A 22,968-nucleotide genomic window follows, 5' to 3' on the forward strand; every position below is an offset into this window, starting at 1 on the left:
CAGGTACCTCACCCCTGTACCACTAGGTGAGTGTCCAGGTACCTCACCCCTGTACCACTAGGTGAGTGTCCAGGTACCTCACCCCTGTACCACTAGGTGAGTGTCCAGGTACCTCACCCCTGTACCACTAGGTGAGTGTCCAGGTACCTCACCCCTGTACCACTAGGTGAGTGTCCAGGTACCTCACCCCTGTACCACTAGGTGAGTGTCCAGGTACCTCACCCCTGTACCACTAGGTGAGTGTCCAGGTACCTCACCCCTGTACCACCACGTGGCCAGGTACCTCACCCCTGTACCACTAGGTGAGTGTCCAGGTACCTCACCCCTGTACCACTAGGTGAGTGTCCAGGTACCTCACCCCTGTACCACTAGGTGAGTGTCCAGGTACCTCACCCCTGTACATCTTCACTAACCACCATCATCACCATATTCCACACCACCACAGTCATCATCTTCACTACACGCCGTCATCACCACCGTATTAACTACCTTTCTCACGCAACACACCGCATACACCATCTTCAACAATCATCACAACTTCTTCAAATTAAATCATACAGTAACTCATCATACCTGGGAAACATGGTATTTAGCGTGATTAAAAAAATAGTATCACTTGCGATTTCATGTGAAGGGGGTAGTAATGGGGACCACCCCGACCCGCCTATGACCATCCCTGACCATCCAACTGTCATCCTGCAAAGTTTGGTGAGAATAGGCCGATGAGGCCGACCTCCAGCAGGGAGGTCGGCAGGCCTCCACATAGGCAGACTTCTCGTTGATAATGAACATTGGTGACCAGCCGCATATATAGACCTGTTAGATCGAACAAGCTATTGCTGCTGGCCCGTAGCATCTCCTACCATCCTGTAGATCGAATGCGGCCACCAGTGGAGGTGACATCGCCACTCTGGTTGTTCCACTAACATCTTTAGGGTCTCTCCATTCGCTTGGCCATTACTGGAGCCGCTTCAAGAGAGGGGGGGGGGGGAGCTGGGGACACGGAGTGGGGGGGGAGGGGTGTGGGGAAGGGGAAGCTAAGCTGGGGACACGAAGTGGGGGGTGTGGGGAAGGGGGGAGCTAAGCTGGGGACACGGAGTGGGGGGGGGTGGGGAAGGGGGGAGCTAAGCTGGGGACACGGAGTGGGGGGTGTGGGGAAGCTAAGCTGGGGACACGGAGTGGGGGGTGTGGGGAAGGGGGGGAGCTAAGCTGGGGACACGGAGTGGGGGGGTGTGGGGAAGCTAAGCTGGGGACACGGAGTGGGGGGTGTGGGGAAGGGGGGGAGCTAAGCTGGGGACACGGAGTGGGGGGGGTGTGGGGAAGCTAAGCTGGGGACACGGAGTGGGGGGTGTGGGGAAGGGGGGAGCTAAGCTGGGGACACGGAGTGGGGGGGTGTGGGGAAGCTAAGCTGGGGACACGGAGTGGGGGGTGTGGGGAAGGGGGGAGCTAAGCTGGGGACACGGAGTGGGGGGGTGTGGGGGGTCGTAGGATGAAGGAAGAACAGGACCTCTCTCACTCACTACTTTACCCACTACATTCTCTCAATGGTTATAATAAGAAGCAGTTAAGGTTACTGTCACTACACGCAGCGGAAGCTTATTATGACCCTAAAGCTTGTCCCCTACAAGCACCTTAACCACCCCAGGCTCCAGCTGGGCCAATAATCCAATAATTCATGTAGGCTGGTCACCGTAGCACTGATCTTTTTGAAACTTTGTAAAGCATCATATACTTATATTCATTTACAACACACATATATTAGTCAATTGTGACGGCTTACGCCTGTGCGCGGTGTTTCCCTACAGGTTAACGATCAATTCCTACACTAATGACCACAAATTACGCGTAATTATTGACTATGATCAGTCACGTTGCTTTCTGGGACTTGGTGATGGTGGTCACGGTGGTTGACTCAGTGCGCTGTCAACAAGAAGCTGATAGATCTCCAGCTTCAGTGCTTCCACACCAAGGCAATCGCTGCTCTCCTCCTCCTCCTCCACCCACCGCACCGAGAACAGCACTACACTCACCGGAAGCTTGTTATGACCCTAAAGCTTGTCCCCTACAAGCACCTTAACCGCCCCAGGCTCCAGCTGGGCCAATAATCATATTATTACAGGAGGATCATCAGAGGTAGCAGTGACTTGTTAAAAGCTGGTGCTGGTTAGTGGTCGACAGCTTATTGGAAGACAACGTAATGCAGGCCAGCTTAGTGCAGGCCAGCTTAGTGCAGGCCAGCTTAGTGCAGGCCAGCTTAGTGCAGGACTGCTTTAGCCTGACAGCTTAGTGCTAAGGAGCTTAGTGGTGGACAGTTGAGGGCTGGACAACTTAGTGGTGGACAGTTGAGGGCTGGACAGTGCTGCATGAAGCTTGGAAGGTCTTTGTATCGCAAGAAGAAAGTGTTATATGCATGAAGTGAAATGGTCACAATAGCGAGGCTGAGGAGACATGGCCGCAAGTCTAAGCCCCTGGGTACTACTGATGGTAGAGGGGCACCTGGGTACTACCGGTGGTAGAGGGGCACCTGGGTACTACTGATGGTAGAGGGGCACCTGGGTACTACCGGTGGTAGAGGGGCACCTGGGTACTACTGATGGTAGAGGGGCACCTGGGTACTACCGGTGGTAGAGGGGCACCTGGGTACTACTGATGGTAGAGGGGCACCTGGGTACTACTGATGGTAGAGGGGCACCTGGGTACTACTGATGGTAGAGGGGCACCTGGGTACTACTGATGGTAGAGGGGCACCTGGGTACTACTGATGGTAGAGGGGCACCTGGGTACTACCGGTGGTAGAGGGGCACCTGGGTACTACTTATGGTAGAGGGGCACCTGGGTACTACCGGTGGTAGAGGGGCACCTGGGTACTACTGATGGTAGAGGGGCACCTGGGTACTACTGATGGTAGAGGGGCACCTGGGTACTACCGGCGAGGCGGGACCAAAGAGGCGGGACCAAAGAGCCAGAGCTCAACCCCCGCAAACACAACTAGGTGAGTACACACACACACACACACACACACACACACACACACACACACACACACACACACACACACACACACACACACACACACACAGGGGACGGGGCCTGCCGGCTGAGTGGATAGCGCTCGGGATTCATAGTCCTAAGGTTCCGGGTTCAATCCCCGGTGGAGGCGGAAATAAATGGGCAGAGTTTCTTTCACCGTGATGCACCTGTTCACCTAGCAGTAAATAGGTACCTGGGAGTTAGACAGCTGTTATGGGCTGCTTGCTAGGAGATGTGTAACAAAAAGGAGGCCTGATCGAGGACCGGGCCGCGGGGACACTAAGCCCCGAAATCATCTCAAGATAACCTCACGATAAGGTTAAGTTGATATATAAATATAAATTCAATACCGCAAATCGATAACATTTAATAAATTTTATAGGTGATATGATCACTACATACAAAATAGTTACAGGAATTGATAAAATCGACAGGGAAGACTTCCTGAGACCTGGAACTTCAAGAACAAGAGGTCATAGATTTAAACTAGCTAAACACAGATGCCGAAGAAATATAAGAAAATTCACCTTCGCAAATAGAGTGGTAGACGGTTGGAACAAGTTAAGTGAGAAGGTGGTGGAGGCCAAGACCGTCAGTAGTTTCAAAGCGTTATATGACAAAGAGTGCTGGGAAGACGGGACACCACGAGCGTAGCTCTCATCCTGTAACTACACTTAGGTAATTACACTTAGGTAATTACACACACACACACACACACATATATGGATATGTCTGGTGTTACCTGTGTTTCTGCCTCCACGTCTTCCATTGTTATGTTAAACCACGTGTCTGTGTGGCACTAATTACTAGTGCTGCCTTCCTTAAAAAAAGAATTGGAAGGCACACCTCAAACAAGATCATTGTTGATAACAACCCGTAGGGTTCAAACGTCGCTTAAATAACGACGTGGCAATAACATCACGGAAATCGAGCGCTGATTGGCTGTAGCAGGCCGGGTCCCTGACAACTGCTTGGGTCAACAGGAGTCGTGGCCAAACGACCATCCCTGCTCCATGGATAGGAGGGATGGCACGCTCCTCCTGACCTCTCTTGACAGCTGTGGTGACCTGTGACATCAGTACAGGTTGATGTACCGTGACATCAGTGTGGGGGAGAATGTCAATATGTCAGTGGACTTGCCAAGACGTATATGGACACGTCATGACGTCGTTAGACCGACGCCACGACGTACACTACCACGTTGACCAGACCACACACTAGAAGGTGAAGGGTTGGTCCGTCCTGGACCATTCTCAAGTCGATTGTCGGCAATGGACTTGAGAATGCATATGGAAACAACACCACCCTTGAGCTCGTCTCCAAGAATGGCGTCACACCCTCACACTCTCACGGTCCAAGCTCGAGCCCGGAGGTATATAGTCATCAATACAGGGCCAAAACCCTCTTTCATTTGCATTGGCTTTTGTTGACTTTGCAATTAGAGGCGGAGGTGGCGTGCGGGGTGGTGCCTGGGTGGATATTAGTGGTGTTCTGGCGGATGGGAACGAGGTGACGTTTACATGGAGTGGAGACTAGTGGTTCGCTGCTTGTGTGGTGGTTGGTGAGGGGGGGGGGTGTGGTTGGGGTGGTGGGGGTGTGGCGTGGACTGTGGTGGAGGGGGGAGGGGAGGTGGGGCGCGGCTTACAGACCACAAGAGCAGAGAGAGCATTAAGGCCACCACCGAACAATGGATTTTTATGTTGCTAATGTTAGAATGAGGGATGGAGGGAGGGAGGGAGGTAGGAGAGAGAGAAAGAGAGAGAGAGAGAGAGAGAGAGAGAGAGAGAGAGAGAGAGAGAGAGAGAGAGAGAGAGAGAGAGAGAGAGAGAGCGAGCTCCTACTGGAAAACCAAGAGCTAAACAGCTTACATTGGACTACCAGAAGATTATGGTGAAATGGCGGAAACCTGCTGTGTTAGGGAGGGAGGGAGAGAGACAGGGAGGGACAGGGAGGGACAGGGAGGAACAGGGACGGAGGGAGGGACAGGGAGACAGGGAGGGAGAGAGGTGTGTGGTAGGGGCGGCAGCAGGGGTAAGGGGCAGGCATTACACGCGCCCAAGTACACGAGGCGAGAAAACTTTGGAATTTGTACCTAAATGGGGTTATTTGCTTTGCATGAGAGTGGTGTTACAGGCGACCTCTTATTAGGCGGCGCGTTAGACGCCTGTTTGTGTACCTTGGTGTGTGCTTGTCGCGCCCCGCCCTGCCTCCCTCCGTGCCTGCGTCGGCCCCTGCCTCCCTCCGTGCCTGTGTCGGCCCCTGCCTGCCTCCGTGCCAGGGTGTGCGTGTCTACCAGCCTCCGTGCCAGGGTGTGCGTGTCTGAGGGCCTCCGTGCCAGGGTGTGCGTGTCTGCCCACAGCAGCCTGTAGAGCAGACCGCGGCCATACCGTAGTTGGTGTAGGAGGTGTAATTGCTCGGGTCGTGGCGGGGAGTTACACCACGACAAGTGACGTGAGCACTCCGTGTTAAGCGCGACCACCGGAAATTAGTGTCGTTGGGGTGAACAGGTGAGCGGCCGTGTGTCGTCGTGTAGTCGGAGTAGGTGGGTGGGATCCGTCGTGCTGAGACTCAGCCTCCAGAGATTGTCAGCACAACACAGCTATCTAGTTCTCTCCGGAGTTGTGAAAATCACGGACTTGTTGAGCATCTCCACCGGCTGAGTGGACAGCGTTTCGGATTCGTAGTCCTGAGGTTCCGGGTTCGATCCCCGGTGGAGGCGGAAACAAATGGGTAGAGTTTCTTTTGCTCTGATGTTCCCTGTTCACCTAGCAGTAAATAGGTACCTGGGAGTTAAACAGCTGCTACGGGCTGCTTCCTGGAGGTGTGTAACAAAAAGGAGGCCTGGTCGAGGACCGGGCCGCGGGGACGCTAAGCCCCGAAATCATGTCAAGATAAGCCCCTTGAGTGTCGCCATGGCAAGTTGGAAGCCAGATGCTTAGGGCTAGCCTCAGCCAACTTTACAGGGGAAATGGTTTGGGGTATGGAACAGACATAGACTGATTATGGTCGGTCTATATTAAATACTTTAAGAAATATCACTTTATAACCACTTTCCCGCCTACCGTTCTCATGAAGGTTGAAATGAAATCAAGGATGTGTTTTCCATAGAGTTTACCGCATATTTTCATGACACGCAAAAACAACGAATAGAATTCGGGTTCACGCTATTTCCTGTATGTGTTAATAATAAACACAGAAGCATCCCTGTGGTCCTGGGTTCGATCCCGGGCGCCGGCGAGAAACAATGGACAAAGTTTCTTTCACCCTATGCCCCTGTTACCTAGCAGTAAAATAGGTACCTGGGTGTTAGTCAGCAGTCACGGGCTGCTTCCTGGGGGTGGAGGCCTGGTCGAGGACCGGGCCGCGGGGACACTAAAAGCCCCGAAATCATCTCAAGATAACCTCAAGAAGATCCCTAAGCACCAACGTATATACTAAACCTACAAACATAGCATTATGCCTAAACGGTGTAGTGAGTGCCCCCAAAGATACAAAGCCAGTGTTGTCAACGCTTATACTCGTCGAACACTTACCGAGTGCTCTGAGTGGAGCAACCAGAGTAGGGAGAGTGAAAGGATAGCACAATGTACTGGTCAACACTGGCTATATATATAGTAACCACGAGATCAACACTACTATAACATATATATAATATTTTAAAATACATTTGAGGTGATTAAAAGCGTTCATTATAAATTTGAAGACATTTCCATAACGTGATGTAAGATGCTTTCATTGCCTGGTGGTGGTCCAGGGCTGTGTTTACTCTCTGTTGATATTCTAATTAAATCACAGTTTTAGAGACACTGAGTGAGGTGGTATTATAGGGATGAGAGGGTGTGGGTGTGGGGGCTGTGGGGGAGAGAGGAGCCCCACAGGTGTGGGGGAGGGAGGAGCCCCACAGGTGTGGGGGGAGGGAGGAGCCCCACAGGTGTGGGGGGAGAGGAGGAGCCCCACTGGTGTGGGGGGAGAGCAAGCCAAGATTAACGAGCGTGTGGGGACCACAGCTTCATAATTACCAGGTCGACCACTGTGTATTGTCGAGTGCCAGGGTGGACGACGACGCCCTGGAGGATGACGCCCTGGAGGACGACGCCTTGGAGGACGACGCCCTGGAGGTCGACGCCCTGGAGGACGACGCCCTGGAGGACGACGCCTTGGAGGACGACGCCCTGGAGGACGACGCCCTGGAGGTCGACGCCCTGGAGGACGACGCCCTGGAGGACGACGCCTTGGAGGACGACGCCCTGGAGGACGACGCCCTGGAGGACGACGCCCTGGAGGACGACGCCTTGGAGGACGACGCCCTGGAGGTCGACGCCCTGGAGGTCGACGCCCTGGAGGACGACGCCCTGGAGGACGACGCCCTGGAGGACGACGCCCTGGAGGTCGACGCCCTGGAGGACGACGCCCTGGAGGACGACGCCCTGGAGGACGACGCCCTGGAGGACGACGCCCTGGAGGACGACGCCCTGGAGGACGACGCACTGGAGGTCGACGCCCTGGAGGACAACGCCATGGAGGACGACGCCCTGGAGGACGACGCCCTGGAGGACGACGCCCTGGAGGACGACGCCCTGGAGGACGACGCCCTGGAGGACGACGCCCTGGAGGACGACGCCCTGGAGGTCGACGCCCTGGAGGTCGACGCCCTGGAGGACGACGCCCTGGAGGACGACGCCCTGGAGGACGACGCCTTGGAGGACGACGCCCTGGAGGACGACGCCTTGGAGGACGACGCCCTGGAGGTCGACGCCCTTGAGGACGACGCCCTGGAGGACGACGCCTTGGAGGACGACGCCCTGGAGGACGACGCCCTGGAGGACGACGCCTTGGAGGACGACGCCCTGGAGGTCGACGCCCTGGAGGACGACGCCCTGGAGGACGACACCTTGGAGGACGACGCCCTGGAGGACGACGCCCTGGAGGACGACGCCTTGGAGGACGACGCCCTGGAGGACGACGCCCTGGAGGACGACGCCCTGGAGGACGACGCCTTGGAGGACGACGCCCTGGAGGACGACGCCTTGGAGGACGACGCCCTGGAGGTCGACGCCCTGGAGGTCGACGCCCTGGAGGACGACGCCCTGGAGGACGACGCCCTGGAGGACGACGCCCTGGAGGACGACGCCCTGGAGGTCGGCGCCCTGGAGGACGACGCCCTGGAGGACGACGCCCTGGAGGTCGACGCCCTGGAGGACGACGCCCTGGAGGACGAGGTACAGATGATGATACAAGGAGGAAGGTTTCACAAGATAGAATAGCCGTCACGAGGGAGACTTACATACGCTTTCATGACAATCTTCAGCTCCTGGGCCCCGCCTCTCAGGCGCCTATCGTAAAGGTTTCTCACCCTCTTGCCTTCAATAATAACGATTCAAACAACAGAGACTTGATTTAGCTCTTATCTCCCATTTAGAATAAGTGTGTGACGTTGTTGTTCAAGATTCGCTACTTGGAACAAACAGTTCCAAGTAGCACGGGCTATGGTGAGCCCGTAGGTCCTTGTGTGAGGTGACTTAGCTCATCCCACGTGTTGACTGGTACTAGGGTGATGCTGTGGCTGCCTCGTCCCTCTGACTGCTCACAGGCTTATCTCTGTGTTCTCCTGTTCTTCCTGTACTCTCCTGTTCTTCCTGTACTCTCCTGTTCTTCCTGTACTCTCCTGTTCTTCCTGTACTCTCCTGTTCTTCCTGTACTCCTGTCACGCTGTCACGGAATTTATGTTGGATTTATGACACACTTAACGTCATTTCTGTGAAGCCATGTGTGTTCTAGGTGTGTTCTAGGCCAATAGGTGGGGTCCCACGATTGTTTCAAGCGCGGGTTGGACATGTATATGAGTGGGATTGGGTGGTTATAGATGGGAGCTGCCTCGTATGGGCCAATAGGCCTTCTGCAGTTGCCTTTGTTCTTATGTTCTTTCTTGAACACTTCTTGTGAGTCTTTGTTTAATGGCTGCCATCTACTCTAACGGATCATTGTGTTTTGTCTGCTCCCGTTGTTCTTGTAAGGGGCTGCTGTTGTTCTTGTAAGGGGCTACTGTTGTTCTAGTAAGGGGCTGCTGTTCTAGTAAGGGGCTGCTGTTGTTCTAGTAAGGGGCTACTGTTGTTCTAGTAAGGGGCTGCTGTTGTTCTTGTAAGGGGCTACTGTTGTTCTAGTAAGGGGCTACTGTTGTTCTAGTAAGGGGCTGCTGCTGTTCTAGTAAGGGGCTACTGTTGTTCTTGTAAGGGGCTACTGTTGTTCTTGTAAGGGGCTACTGTTGTTCTAGTAAGGGGCTGCTGTTGTTCTAGTAAGGGGCTACTGTTGTTCTAGTAAGGGGCTACTGTTGTTCTAGTAAGGGGCTACTGTTTTTCTTGTAAGGGGCTACTGTTGTTCTAGTAAGGGGCTGCTGTTGTTCTAGTAAGGGGCTACTGTTGTTCTTGTAAGGGGCTACTGTAGTTCTAGTAAGGGGCTACTGTTGTTCTAGTAAGGGGCTGCTGTTGTTCTAGTAAGGGGCTACTGTTGTTCTAGTAAGGGGCTGCTGTTGTTCTAGTAAGGGGCTACTGTTGTTCTGGTAAGGGGCTACTGTTGTTCTAGTAAGGGGCTGCTGTTGTTCTTGTAAGGGGCTACTGTTGTTCTAGTAAGGGGCTGCTGTTCTAGTAAGGGGCTGCTGTTGTTCTAGTAAGGGGCTACTGTAGTTCTAGTAAGGGGCTACTGTTGTTCTAGTAAGGGGCTGCTGTTGTTCTAGTAAGGGGCTACTGTTGTTCTAGTAAGGGGCTGCTGTTCTAGTAAGGGGCTGCTGTTGTTCTAGTAAGGGGCTACTGTAGTTCTAGTAAGGGGCTACTGTTGTTCTAGTAAGGGGCTACTGTAGTTCTAGTAAGGGGCTACTGTTGTTCTAGTAAGGGGCTACTGTAGTTCTAGTAAGGGGCTACTGTTGTTCTAGTAAGGGGCTACTGTTGTTCTAGTAAGGGGCTACTGTAGTTCTAGTAAGGGGCTACTGTTGTTCTAGTAAGGGGCTGCTGTTGTTCTAGTAAGGGGCTACTGTTGTTCTAGTAAGGGGCTGCTGTTCTAGTAAGGGGCTACTGTTGTTCTAGTAAGGGGCTACTGTTGTTCTAGTAAGGGGCTACTGTTGTTCTAGTAAGGGGCTACTGTTGTTCTAGTAAGGGGCTACTGTTGTTCTAGTAAGGGGCTACTGTTGTTCTAGTAAGAGGCTGCTGTTGTTCTAGTAAGGGGCTACTGTTGTTCTAGTAAGGGGCTGCTGTTCTAGTAAGGGGCTACTGTTGTTCTAGTAAGGGGCTACTGTTGTTCTAGTAAGGGGCTACTGTTGTTCTAGTAAGGGGCTACTGTTGTTCTAGTAAGGGGCTACTGTTGTTCTAGTAAGGGGCTACTGTTGTTCTAGTAAGGGGCTGCTGCTGTTCTAGTAAGGGGCTACTGTTGTTCTAGTAAGGGGCTGTTGTTCTAGTAAGGGGCTACTGTTGTTCTAGTAAGGGGCTACTGTTGTTCTAGTAAGGGGCTGCTGTTGTTCTAGTAAGGGGCTACTGTTGTTCTAGTAAGGGGCTACTGTTGTTCTAGTAAGGGGCTACTGTTGTTCTAGTAAGGGGCTGCTGTTGTTCTAGTAAGGGGCTACTGTTGTTCTAGTAAGGGGCTACTGTTGTTCTAGTAAGGGGCTACTGTTGTTCTAGTAAGGGGCTACTGTTCTAGTAAGGGGCTGCTGTTGTTCTAGTAAGGGGCTACTGTTGTTCTAGTAAGGGGCTGCTGTTCTAGTAAGGGGCTACTGTTGTTCTAGTAAGGGGCTACTGTTGTTCTAGTAAGGGGCTACTGTTGTTCTAGTAAGGGGCTACTGTTGTTCTAGTAAGGGGCTACTGTTGTTCTAGTAAGGGGCTACTGTAGTTCTAGTAAGGGGCTACTGTAGTTCTAGTAAGGGGCTACTGTTGTTCTAGTAAGGGGCTACTGTTGTTCTAGTAAGGGGCTGCTGTTGTTCTAGTAAGGGGCTACTGTTGTTCTAGTAAGGGGCTACTGTTGTTCTAGTAAGGGGCTACTGTTGTTCTAGTAAGGGGCTACTGTTGTTCTAGTAAGGGGCTGCTGTTGTTCTAGTAAGGGGCTACTGTAGTTCTAGTAAGGGGCTACTGTTGTTCTAGTAAGGGGCTACTGTTGTTCTAGTAAGGGGCTACTGTTGTTCTAGTAAGGGGCTACTGTTGTTCTAGTAAGAACTAGCTCCTCCTAGTTCTGGCATATTGGCATGTCCACCATGTTGTGCTTGAGGTAATATATGCGTTGATGAGGAGTGTGTGAGGTGAATAAAGGTAGTGAGGAGTGTGTGAGAGGGAGTGTGTGAGTTGCTTGTGTGAGTGAGATAGATGCTCTCAGAGTAGTGTAAATAGAGGGATTTACGCAGAGGAACGTGAGGCAATACACAAGAGGAGGCGGAGGAGAGGCAGTAAATCCCGTGAACAACCAGATAAAGTACTCATAAATTGTTTAATAAATCAGGGACGACCCCTGTCCCTCTCCTAGCCCCCCCTAGACCCCCCTAGCTCCTAGCTCCAGGCAGGAGTTATCCCTCTCTCACGTCAATGCTAATTTCCGGAAGCAATCAAAGTTTCGGCATTATTTAACATTTCCCAGATTAAAATCGACCCCTTGAGGGAATCACCATTGTTTTTATGCCGTTGTCTTGGTGCCTGGTAGTGCCTTTGGTGCCTCTGGTGCCTCTTGGTGCCTTTGGATCACAGGCCAACATGACCTTAATCTAAACTTTTCCATTGGAGGGCCAAAGCCTACTCTTATTTTAATTTTTCCTTTAATACCATTTACGAAATGTTTTTCTAGGAAGCTTTTCGTGGGGAATTCTGAGTGATTGTGAGATCTGAGTGTGTAGTCTGGGGCTGTGAGGGTCGGAGGGAAGAGCCACTCAGCCGTCTACACACACACACACACTCACTCTGATTTCGGGGGGGAATCAGAATCATCAATCAGAAACTCTCTGATTTTCTTATGGGCCGTTTCCCCCGAGCTGAGAAAGTGGTAAAAGGGTCGATGTATTATGTAGTAATCTGATTGATAGCTGTGATGGGCGGAGTTTCTCCTGAGTGGCCGAGAGATTCTTGTGTGTGTTGTATTGTCTGTCTGCCTGTCTGTGTCTGCTGGTCCTCTTTCCATGTCTGCTGGTGTGTGTGTGTGTGTGTGTGTGAGTGTGTGTGTGTGTAGCAGTACTTCCTGTGTATAATATATTCCAGTTCACTAAACTAACCACAGTGTAGGACTCAAGATTTAAAGGAATTAGTCTCAGACTCGTAATTAAGTCAACTGTGATCACCTGAGGAGGAGCTGGAGCTGGAGGACGAGAAGGAGGAGGAGGACGAGGACGAGGAGGAGGAGGAGGAGGCGGGGGCGGGGTGGGTGAGCCACTATACTCGCCCACTCGCCGCCGCTTACAAAACTTGGAGGTAATATTGGGAGGACACTTCGTTAACAATACTGTTGGTAAGATAATGAAGATACGGCTCTCTATTGTGTCCTTATCACCAATCATCACCTGGGATTACCTCGTTTTTGTTGGTGACGCTCACTGAGGGGCCCCGGGGGGTGGTGTTGATGCTCACTGAGGGGCCCCGGGGGTGGCTGAGGTGGTGTTGATGCTCACTGAGGGGCCCCGGGGGTGGCTGAGGTGGTGTTGATGCTCACTGAGGGGCCCCGGGGGTGGTGTTGATGCTCACTGAGGGGCCCCGGGGTGGCTGAGGTGGTGTTGATGCTCACTGAGGGGCCCCGGGGGTGGCTGAGGTGGTGTTGATGCTCACTGAGGGGCCCCGGGGTGGTGTTGATGCTCACTGAGGGGCCCCGGGGGTGGTGTTGATGCTCACTGAGGGGCCCCGGGGGTGGCTGTGGTGGTGTTGACTCTCACTGAGGGGCCTCGGGGGTGACTGTGGTGTTGATGCTCACTGAGGGGCCCCGAGGGTGGCTGAGGTGGTGTTGATGCTCACTGAGGGGCCCCGGGGGTGGTGTTGATGCTCACTGAGGGGCCCCGGGGGTGGCTGTGGTGGTGTTGACTCTCACTGAGGGGCCTCGGGGGTGGCTGAGGTGTTGATGCTCACTGAGGGGCCCCGAGGGTGGCTGAGGTGGTGTTGATGCTCACTGAGGGGCCCCGGGGGTGGCTGTGGTGGTGTTGACTCTCACTGAGGGGCCCCGAGGGCGGCTGTGGTGGTGTTGATGCTCACTGAGGGGCCCCGGGGTTGGCTGAGGTGGTGTTGACTCTCACTGAGGGGCCCCGAGGGTGGCTGTGGTGGTGTTGATGCTCACTGAGGGGCCCCGAGGGTGGCTGAGGTGGTGTTGATGCTCACTGAGGGGCCCCGGGGGTGGCTGTGGTGTTGATGCTCACTGAGGGGCCCCGAGGGTGGCTGAGGTGGTGTTGATGCTCACTGAGGGGCCCCGGGGGGTGGCTGTGGTGGTGTTGATGCTCACTGAGGGGCCCCGAGGGTGGCTGAGGTGGTGTTGATGCTCACTGAGGGGCCCCGGGGGTGGCTGAGGTGGTGTTGATGCTCACTGAGGGGCCCCGGGGGGTGGCTGTGGTGGTGTTGATGCTCACTGAGGGGCCCCGGGGGGTGGCTGTGGTGGTGATGATGCTCACTGAGGGGCCCCGAGGGTGGCTGAGGTGGTGTTGATGCTCACTAAGGGGCCCCGGGGGGTGGCTGTGGTGGTGATGATGCTCACTGAGGGGCCCCGAGGGTGGCTGAGGTGGTGTTGATGCTCACTGAGGGGCCCCGGGGGGTGGCTGTGGTGGTGATGATGCTCACTGAGGGGCCCCGAGGGTGGCTGAGGTGGTGTTGATGCTCACTGAGGGGCCCCGGGGGGTGGCTGTGGTGGTGATGATGCTCACTGAGGGGCCCCGAGGGTGGCTGAGGTGGTGTTGATGCTCACTGAGGGGCCCCGGGGGTGGCTGAGGTGGTGATGATGCTCACTGAGGGGCCCCGGGGGGTGGCTGTGGTGGTGTTGATGCTCACTGAGGGGCCCCGGGGGTGGCTGAGGTGGTGATGATGCTCACTGAGGGGCCCCGGGGGGTGGCTGAGGTGGTGATGATGCTCACTGAGGGGCCCCGGGGCACCTCAGGTGTTGAACGTGAGGCAACACCTGGTACAACACCTGTCCGGGTAGCCCCCAGGGAGTCATGTGTGTATGTTGTGGGCCTACAACATGTGTCTAAGCGCTCCACATGTGTTGTCATGTGTTCAACCCGAGACTACATGACTGTAAGTTAGCTGCTCTGTAAGTTAGTGGCTCTCTATTAGTTGCTTTGTAAGTTAGCTACTCTGTAAGTTAGTTGGTCTGTTAGATGCTCTGTAAGTTAGCTGCTCTCTGTTAGATGCTCTGTAAGTTAGCTGCTCTCTGTTAGATGCTCTGTAAGTTAGCTGCTCTCTGTTAGATGCTCTGTAAGTTAGCTGCTCTCTGTTAGATGCTCTGTAAGTTAGCTGCTCTCTATTAGTTGCTCTGTAAGTTAGCTACTCTGTAAGTTAGTTGCTCTGTTAGATGCTCTGTAAGTTAGCTGCTCTCTGTTAGATGCTCTGTAAGTTAGCTGCTCTCTGTTAGATGCTCTGTAAGTTAGCTGCTCTCTGTTAGATGCTCTGTAAGTTAGCTGCTCTCTGTTAGATGCTCTGTAAGTTAGCTGCTCTCTATTAGTTGCTCTGTAAGTTAGCTACTCTGTAAGTTAGTTGCTCTGTTAGATGCTCTGTAAGTTAGCTGCTCTCTGTTAGATGCTCTGTAAGTTAGCTGCTCTCTGTTGCTCTGTAAGTTAGCTGCTCTCTGTTGCTCTGTAAGTTGACCTTACAGAAAGCTTGTATTTCATCTCAAAGCCAGGAATACAGTCATCAATTTCTATCATCAACTTATTTCATGCTCGTGTTCCGGTGATGTTCTGTCATACCCTCCATGAAAGCAAGAACGTTCATTCATTATCCTTCACTTCATTCATTGCTTTCAGTTCACTTAAAATATATATTTCATAATTAACTTCCAAACAGTGACTACTGCTGCACTAAACGAGCTTCAACCACCGGAGGCAGGAGCATAATAGGCTGAACCAGAGTAATTTGCCAATACACATGCTGCTCTTTTAACTCCAACTGCCCTAGTTGGGTGCTTAGGAGGCGGTTGAAGTAGTCAGTGGATCGTGGGCCGCATGTAGGAGAGAAGGGGAGGGGGGGAGGGCCGCATGTAGAAGGGGGTGGGCGAGCCGCATGTAGAAAGGGGGATGGGGGGCCGGACGCATGTGGGGGGGGGCGCATGTGGGGGGGGGGGCGCATGTGGGGGGGGGACGCATGTGGGGGGGCGCATGTAGAAGGGGGATAGGCCGCATATTTGACAGCTTGTGATGCAAAATTAGCATAAGATGGCCTGCATCTCTCTCTCTCTCCCTCCCTCCCTCCCTCCCTCCCTCCCTCTCTCTCTCCCTCTTCCCCTTATTCTTCCGGTCTCCATCCCACTAATCCGGCTCCCTTCCTCATCTCGCTCCTCCGGCCTCTCTATTCCTCCCCTTCATCCGGCCCCCTATTGCCATCTCGCTGATTTAACCACTCCCCCCCTCTCCTCCATCCCGCCTCCTCTCTCCATCCCGTCCATCTGGCCTTTCTCTCCTTCCGGCTCATCCAATATCCGTGGAAATAAGTTCTTCATTAGCCGGATGTTTGTCATTTCTGGACACAACATGACCGGATATCACCCTGTTGTTGTTGTTGTTTAAGATTCGCTACTTGGAACAAAAAGTTCCAAGTAGCACGGGCTATGGTGAGCCCGTAGGTCATTAGGGATATCACCCATTATGGATTCCAAATAAAGAAGATCCGTAGAGAGTCTGGCAGTGTGGACAGGTGGCGTTCACACGCGCGCGTGTGTGTGTATGTGTGTGTGTGTGTGTGAATTCACATAGTTCTGCTTGCTCTTAGCTCTGGCTCTTCCGGCCCGCGTCTCAACTGTCAATCAATCAACTGATTTTTTGTTTCCCTTCCACACACATCCAGGAAACAGCCTGTAGCAGCTATCTAACTGCCAGGTACTTATTTACTGCTAGGTGAAGAGGTGCACCAGGGTGAAAGAAACTCTGTTCATTTGTTTCCGCCATCGCCGGGGATCGATCCCCGGTCCCTAGATATACGCATCCAGATCGCTGTCCACTCAGCCACCATGCGCCCTCAGAAATACAACCATATCAATATAATTTCTTATCTTTATTAATTACTTTATTAATATATAATTTATGTGAATTAAAAGTGTCATTATATACCTGTAACTACATTTTTTCAAGATTGTTTCACATTTTAATGTAAAATTCACAGCAAATTGTGAATTTTACTTTAAGGGGCGACTTTCCAACACTGTTGCACTTACCCAGCCAAAAACGTACCTTCACAACCCATCGTAGCTTATTATGAAAACCAGTAATCCTCGGTAAGAACGAGTCACCATTATAGTTGTTATGCAAGTAGATGACTGTTAGCGTGTGTACGCTCCTAAATCATCTATATTACAATGTTACGCATGGGTAAGAGAGCGGGGATGTTGCTGTAACAAGTGCCTTACATGACGGCTTCTTTCTCTCTGCCTTCTAGGTGAGTGGTGGCGGCCTCAGCACTACGCACAACACAACCTCCAGAGATAAGTCAAACATCTGTATGTTTACTATATATGCCTGCAGAATCTGTACGCAAGTTAGTCACATATTGTGAGGGTTGCATCCCGGGCAAGGTCAGTAGTTTGACCGGGGGGGGGGGGGCTCGATATAAGCCTATCATATAAATATTCACAGCCTGCCTGTCCCGGACAAAATTAATTATTATTAATGCTATTACTGTATTGCTGCACAGGATTTGGCCAGCCTGAAGGCTGGCCAAATCATATTTTTCAAACCATACGATCAAACCATTCGATCAAATTGCATGGTCAAAACGAATGGTCAAATCGTATGGTCAAATCGAATGGTCAAATCGTACGGTCAAATTGCATGGTCAAATCGTATGGTCAAATCGTACGGTCAAATCGTATGGTCAAATCGTATGGTCAAATCATATGGTCAAATCGTATGGTCAAATCGCATGGTCAAATCGCATGGTCAAATCGTATGGTCAAATCGCATGGTCAAATCGCATGGTCAAATCGTATGGTCAAATCGCATGGTCAAATCGCATGGTCAAATCGCATGGTCAAATCGTATGGTCAAATCGTACGGTCAAATCGTATGGTCAAATCGTATGGTCAAATCGTATGGTCAAATCGTATGGTCAAATCGCATGGTCAAATCGTATGGTCAAATCGTATGGTCAAATCGCATGGTCAAATCGCATGGTCAAATCGTACGGTCAAATCGCATGGTCAAATCGCATGGTCAAATCGCATGGTCAAATCGTACGGTCAAATCGTATGGTCAAATCGCATGGTCAAATCGTACGGTCAAATCGCATGGTCAAATCGCATGGTCAAATCGCATGGTCAAATCGTACGGTCAAATCGCATGGTCAAATCGCATGGTCAAATCGTACGGTCAAATCGTACGGTGAAATAATAGCCGTGTACCATATATGATTGTGATAATATGGAAGACAAAGCCCGGGTCCATAAGTCATAAGCGGGAGAGAGAGTGTGAAGAGGAGAGTGTAGGCGGGTTGGTGTTGGGTATAATGAGCCAGACTGGGCGCCAAGCACGCCCCGGGCTGATCATTTGGGCTACCAGCCTCCCAAGGCCCAATTGTCGCCGTTCTCAGTAGTCTCCCCCTTCGTCCCTGGTCCTGAAGAGGGGAGGATGGAGTTAATGGGTCTGTGTTCGGCTGTTTATGCCTGCAGGATCGAGCTCGACCCAGCAGGCATAATATTTTAGCTCGATATTGGCTCTTGGGCTTCGCCTTTCTAACCAGTCAATTAATTACTCTATTATATCTACTAGATATATTTATCTCTAACACACACACACACATATATATCCCCAGGAAGCAGGCCGTAGCAGCTGTCTAATTCCCAGGTACCTGTTTATTGCTAGGTGAACTGGTGTATTAGGGTGAAAGAAACTCTACCCTTTTGTTTCCGCCTCCACCGGAAATCAAACCCGGGTCATTAGGACTACGACCTTCGAACTTTATCCACTCAGCCGCGAGGCCCTGTGTGTGTGTGTGTGTACTCACCTATTTGTACTCAACTATTTGTGCTTGCGGGGGTTGAGCTCTGGCTCTTTGGTCCCGGCTCTCAACAGTCAATCAACAGGTGTACAGGTTCCTGAGCCTACTGGGCTCTATCATATCTACACTTGAAACTGTGTATGGAGTCAGCCTCCACCACAATACTTCCTAATGCATTCCATTTCTCAACCACTCTGTTACTAAAAAAGTTCTTTCTAATATCTCTGAGGCTCATTTGGGCATTCAGTTTCCACCTGTGTCCCCTTGTGCGTGTGCCCCTTGTGTTAAATAGCCTGTCTTTATCTACCCTGTCAATTCCTCTGAGAATCTTGAATGTGGTGATCATATTCCCCCTAACTCTTCTGTCTTCAAGCGACGTGAGGTTTAATTCCCGTAGTCTCTCCTCGTAGCTCATACCTCTCAGCTCGGGTACTAGTCTGGTGGCAAACCTTTGAACCTTTTCCAGTTTAGTCTTATGCTTGACTAGATATGGACTGCATGCTGGAGCCGCATACTCCAGGATTGGTCTTACATATGTGGTATACAAAGTTCTGAATGATTCCTTACACGAGTTTCTGAATGCCGTTCGTATGTTGACCAGCCTGGCATATGCCGCTGATGTTAACCGCTTGATATGTGCTGCAGGAGACAGGTCTGGCGTGATATCAACCCCCAAGTCTTTCTCTCTCTCTGACTCCTGAAGAATTTCCTCTCCCAGATGATACCTTGTATCTGGCCTCCTGCTCCCTACACCTATCTTCATTACATTACATTTTTACATTACATGTGCGTGTGTGTGTGTGTGTGCGTGTGCGTGCGTGTGCGTGCAGCGTTCACGTGACAAAGGTAAAACTGACACGGGTTCTTCACTATACTGGGTTGAAACAACAGCAGCAGCAACAGGAAAACAGGAGGACGAGGAGAAGAAAAAGGTGGTAGAGAGGAGAGTGGAAGAGCCAGGGGAGAGAGAGAGAGAGAGAGGTAAAGATGGAAGCGGAGTGAATTATGCAGTACTGCGGGAGACCGCCATCCGTCCCAATCTTGACTAGCAGCACCAGACGGATGAGGAGGGATGAGGGAGACGGAGCAGGAGGATAAAGGATGCAAGAAGATGGATGAGAGAAGAACAGGGTCGGAAGGAAGAGGGAAGAGGAGGAGGAGGAGGAAGAAGAAGATACAGACTAGAGTCTCAACAACATACTCCGAGGAGGAGGCGTCTGGGGCCATTACTTTTCATTTTTCAGACCACCATTAATTTCTAATGGGTAAAAAAAATGGGGGTGGAGAGGGGGGGGGGGGAAGGGGCATCTTTTCTGTGCTAGAAGGGGGGAAGGTTGAGCTTCAGCTCCCGGATATCTCTGCTGAACAACCATTTGGACGTCTGTGGATCGTTCGGATGAACCCATGGATGATGCTGTGAATGAGGCACCAGTATTCAAACTGACCAATCACGTTTACACCAGTATTCAAACTGACCAATCACGTTTACACCAGTATTCAAACTGACCAATCACGTTTACACCAGTATTCAAACTGACCAATCACGTTTACACCAGTATTCAAACTGACCAATCACGTTTACACCAGTATTCAAACTGACCAATCACGTTTACACCAGTATTCAAACTGACCAATCACGTTTACACCAGTATTCAAACTGACCAATCACGTTTACCCCAGTATTCAAACTGACCAATCAGACGCAACCAGGTCAGTTCACCAATCAGAATACGCCAATGAGTCTCCAAATAACACATTAAAATAGAAAAAAAAATAGAAAAATCACAGAGAATGATTGAGAGCAGTGAGCAGTGACGTCACTCGTCTTAAATGTAGAGCTGACCTTTGACGTACCGGTCAGCAGACGTTTAAACGCGGGATCGATAGAGCAGACGCCAGTGCCAGCAGAGATGAGCAGTCTGCTGCTCATCCTCCTCATCTGGAGCATTAAACGGTTGAGGAAGAAGGTACAGTGGAGCATTAACTCTACAGGAAGAAGGCCCAGTGGAGCATTAACTCTACAGGAAGAAGGCCCAGTGGAGCATTAACTCTACAGGAAGAAGGTCCAGTGGAGCATTAACTCTACAGGAAGAAGGTCCAGTGGAGCATTAACTCTACAGGAAGAAGGTCCAGTGGAGCATTAACTCTACAGGAAGAAGGTCCAGTGGAGCATTAACTCTACAGGAAGAAGGTCCAGTGGAGCATTAATCACTCCAGGAAGGTCCAGTGGAGCATTAATCACCCCATTAGGAAGGTCCAGTGGAGCATTAATCACTCCAGGAAGGTCCAGTGGAGCATTAATCACCCCATTAGGAAGGTCCAGTGGAGCATTAATCACTCCATTAGGAAGGTCCAGTGGAGCATTAATCACTCCAGGAAGGTCCAGTGGAGCATTAATCACTCCATTAGGAAGGTCCAGTGGAACATTAATCACTCCATTAGGAAGGTCCAGTGTAGCATTAATCACTCCATTAGGAAGGTCCAGTGGAGCATTAATCACCCCATTAGGAAGGTCCAGTGGAGCATTAATCACCCCATTAGGAAGGTCCAGTGGAGCATTAATCACCCCATTAGGAAGGTCCAGTGGAGCATTAATCACCCCATTAGGAAGGTCCAGTGGAGCATTAATCACCCCATTAGGAAGGTCCAATGGAACATTAATCACCCCATTAGGAAGGTCCAGTGGAGCATTAATCACCCCATTAGGAAGGTCCAGTGGAGCATTAATCACCCCATTAGGAAGGTCCAGTGGAGCATTAATCACCCCATTAGGAAGGTCCAGTGGAGCATTAATCACCCCATTAGGAAGGTCCAGTGGAGCATTAATCACCCCATTAGGAAGGTCCAGTGGAGCATTAATCACCCCATTAGGAAGGTCCAGTGGAGCATTAATCACCCCATTAGGAAGGTCCAGTGGAGCATTAATCACCCCATTAGGAAGGTCCAGTGGAGCATTAATCACCCCATTAGGAAGGTCCAGTGGAGCATTAATCACTCCAGGAAGGTCCAGTGGAGCATTAATCACTCCATTAGGAAGGTCCAGTGTAGCATTAATCACTCCATTAGGAAGGTCGAGTGTAGCATTAATCACTCCATTAGGAAGGTCCAGTGGAGCATTAATCACTCTATTAGGAAGGTCCAGTGTAGCATTAATCACTCCATTAGGAAGGTCCAGTGGAGCATTAATCACCCCATTAGGAAGGTCCAGTGGAGCATTAATCACTCCATTAGGAAGGTCCAGTGGAGCATTAATCACCCCATTAGGAAGGTCCAGTGGAACATTAATCACTCCATTAGGAAGGTCCAGTGGAGCATTAATCACTCCATTAGGAAGGTCCAGTGGAGCATTAATCACCCCATTAGGAAGGTCCAGTGGAGCATTAATCACCCCATTAGGAAGGTCCAGTGGAGCATTAATCACCCCATTAGGAAGGTCCAGTGGAGCATTAATCACTCCATTAGGAAGGTCCAGTGGAGCATTAATCACTCCATTAGGAAGGTCCAGTGGAGCATTAATCACCCCATTAGGAAGGTCCAGTGGAGCATTAATCACTCCATTAGGAAGGTCCAGTGGAGCATTAATCACTCCATTAGGAAGGTCCAGTGGAGCATTAATCACTCCATTAGGAAGGTCCAGTGGAGCATTAATCACTCCAGGAAGGTCCAGTGGAGCATTAATCACTCCATTAGGAACGTTCAGTGGAGCATTAATCACTATTAGGAAGGTTCAGTGGAGCATTAATCACTCCAGGAAGGTCCAGTGGAGCATTAATCACTCCATTAGGAAGGTTCAGTGGAGCATTAATCACTCCATTAGGAAGGTTCAGTGGAGCATTAATCACTCCAGGAAGGTCCAGTGGAGCATTAATCACTCTTAGGAAGGTCCAGTGGAGCATTAATCACCCCATTAGGAAGGTCCAGTGGAGCATTAATCACTCCATTAGGAAGGTCCAGTGGAGCATTAATCACTCCATTAGGAAGGTCCAGTGGAGCATTAATCACCCCATTAGGAAGGTCCAGTGGAGCATTAATCACTCCATTAGGAAGGTCCAGTGGAGCATTAATCACCCCATTAGGAAGGTCCAGTGGAGCATTAATCACTCCATTAGGAAGGTCCAGTGGAGCATTAATCACTCCATTAGGAAGGTCCAGTGGAGCATTAATCACCCCATTAGGAAGGTCCAGTGGAGCATTAATCACTCCATTAGGAAGGTTCAGTGGAGCATTAATCACTCCATTAGGAAGGTTCAGTGGAGCATTAATCACTCCAGGAAGGTCCAGTGGAGCATTAATCACTCTTAGGAAGGTCCAGTGGAGCATTAATCACCCCATTAGGAAGGTCCAGTGGAGCATTAATCACTCCATTAGGAAGGTCCAGTGGAGCATTAATCACCCCATTAGGAAGGTCCAGTGGAGCATTAATCACTCCATTAGGAAGGTCCAGTGGAGCATCAATCACCCCATTAGGAAGGTCCAGTTTAGCATTAATCACCCCATTAGGAAGGTCCAGTGGAGCATTAATCACTCCAGGAAGGTCCAGTGGAGCATTAATCACTCCATTAGGAAGGTTCAGTGGAGCATTAATCACTATTAGGAAGGTTCAGTGGAGCATTAATCACTCCAGGAAGGTCCAGTGGAGCATTAATCACTCCATTAGGAAGGTTCAGTGGAGCATTAATCACTCCATTAGGAAGGTTCAGTGGAGCATTAATCACTCCAGGAAGGTCCAGTGGAGCATTAATCACTCTTAGGAAGGTCCAGTGGAGCATTAATCACCCCATTAGGAAGGTCCAGTGGAGCATTA

At 51.1% G+C, this 22,968-nt stretch overlaps 2 protein-coding genes across 2 annotated transcripts; one reads left to right on the forward strand and one right to left on the reverse strand.

The window, feature by feature from the left end:
• Window positions 1–582: 582 nt before the first annotated feature.
• LOC138356272 (calponin homology domain-containing protein DDB_G0272472-like) lies at window positions 583–8,294 on the forward strand. The gene is made up of 2 exons (XM_069312242.1): window positions 583–708; window positions 7,053–8,294. The coding sequence occupies exons 1-2, from the start codon at window positions 583–585 to the stop codon at window positions 8,292–8,294; spliced, it is 1,368 nt and encodes a 455-aa protein (XP_069168343.1).
• Window positions 8,295–20,310: 12,016 nt separating this feature from the next.
• Window positions 20,311–22,484, reverse strand: LOC138356273 (perilipin-4-like). Its single transcript, XM_069312243.1, has 2 exons — window positions 22,037–22,484; window positions 20,311–21,878 (listed from the first exon to the last, which is right to left on the reverse strand). The coding sequence occupies exons 1-2, from the start codon at window positions 22,482–22,484 to the stop codon at window positions 20,311–20,313; spliced, it is 2,016 nt and encodes a 671-aa protein (XP_069168344.1).
• Window positions 22,485–22,968: the final 484 nt, after the last annotated feature.

This window comes from Procambarus clarkii, chromosome 71 (assembly GCF_040958095.1).
Source record: "Procambarus clarkii isolate CNS0578487 chromosome 71, FALCON_Pclarkii_2.0, whole genome shotgun sequence".
In the NCBI taxonomy this organism is placed as follows: domain Eukaryota; kingdom Metazoa; phylum Arthropoda; class Malacostraca; order Decapoda; family Cambaridae; genus Procambarus; species Procambarus clarkii.

Coding starts and splice junctions, on each gene's coding strand:
- LOC138356272 (XM_069312242.1), top strand. CDS start 583: ATGGTATTTAGCGTGATTAAAAAAATAGTATCACTTGCGATTTCATGT. Junction 709..7,052: donor CTGTCATCCTGCAAAGTTTG/GTGAGAATAGGC, acceptor CATAATTACCAG/GTCGACCACTGTGTATTGTC.
- LOC138356273 (XM_069312243.1), bottom strand. CDS start 22,484: ATGCTCCACTGGACCTTCCTAAGAGTGATTAATGCTCCACTGGACCTT. Junction 21,879..22,036: donor TCCACTGGACCTTCCTAAGA/GTGATTAATGCT, acceptor CCTTCCTAATAG/TGATTAATGCTCCACTGAAC.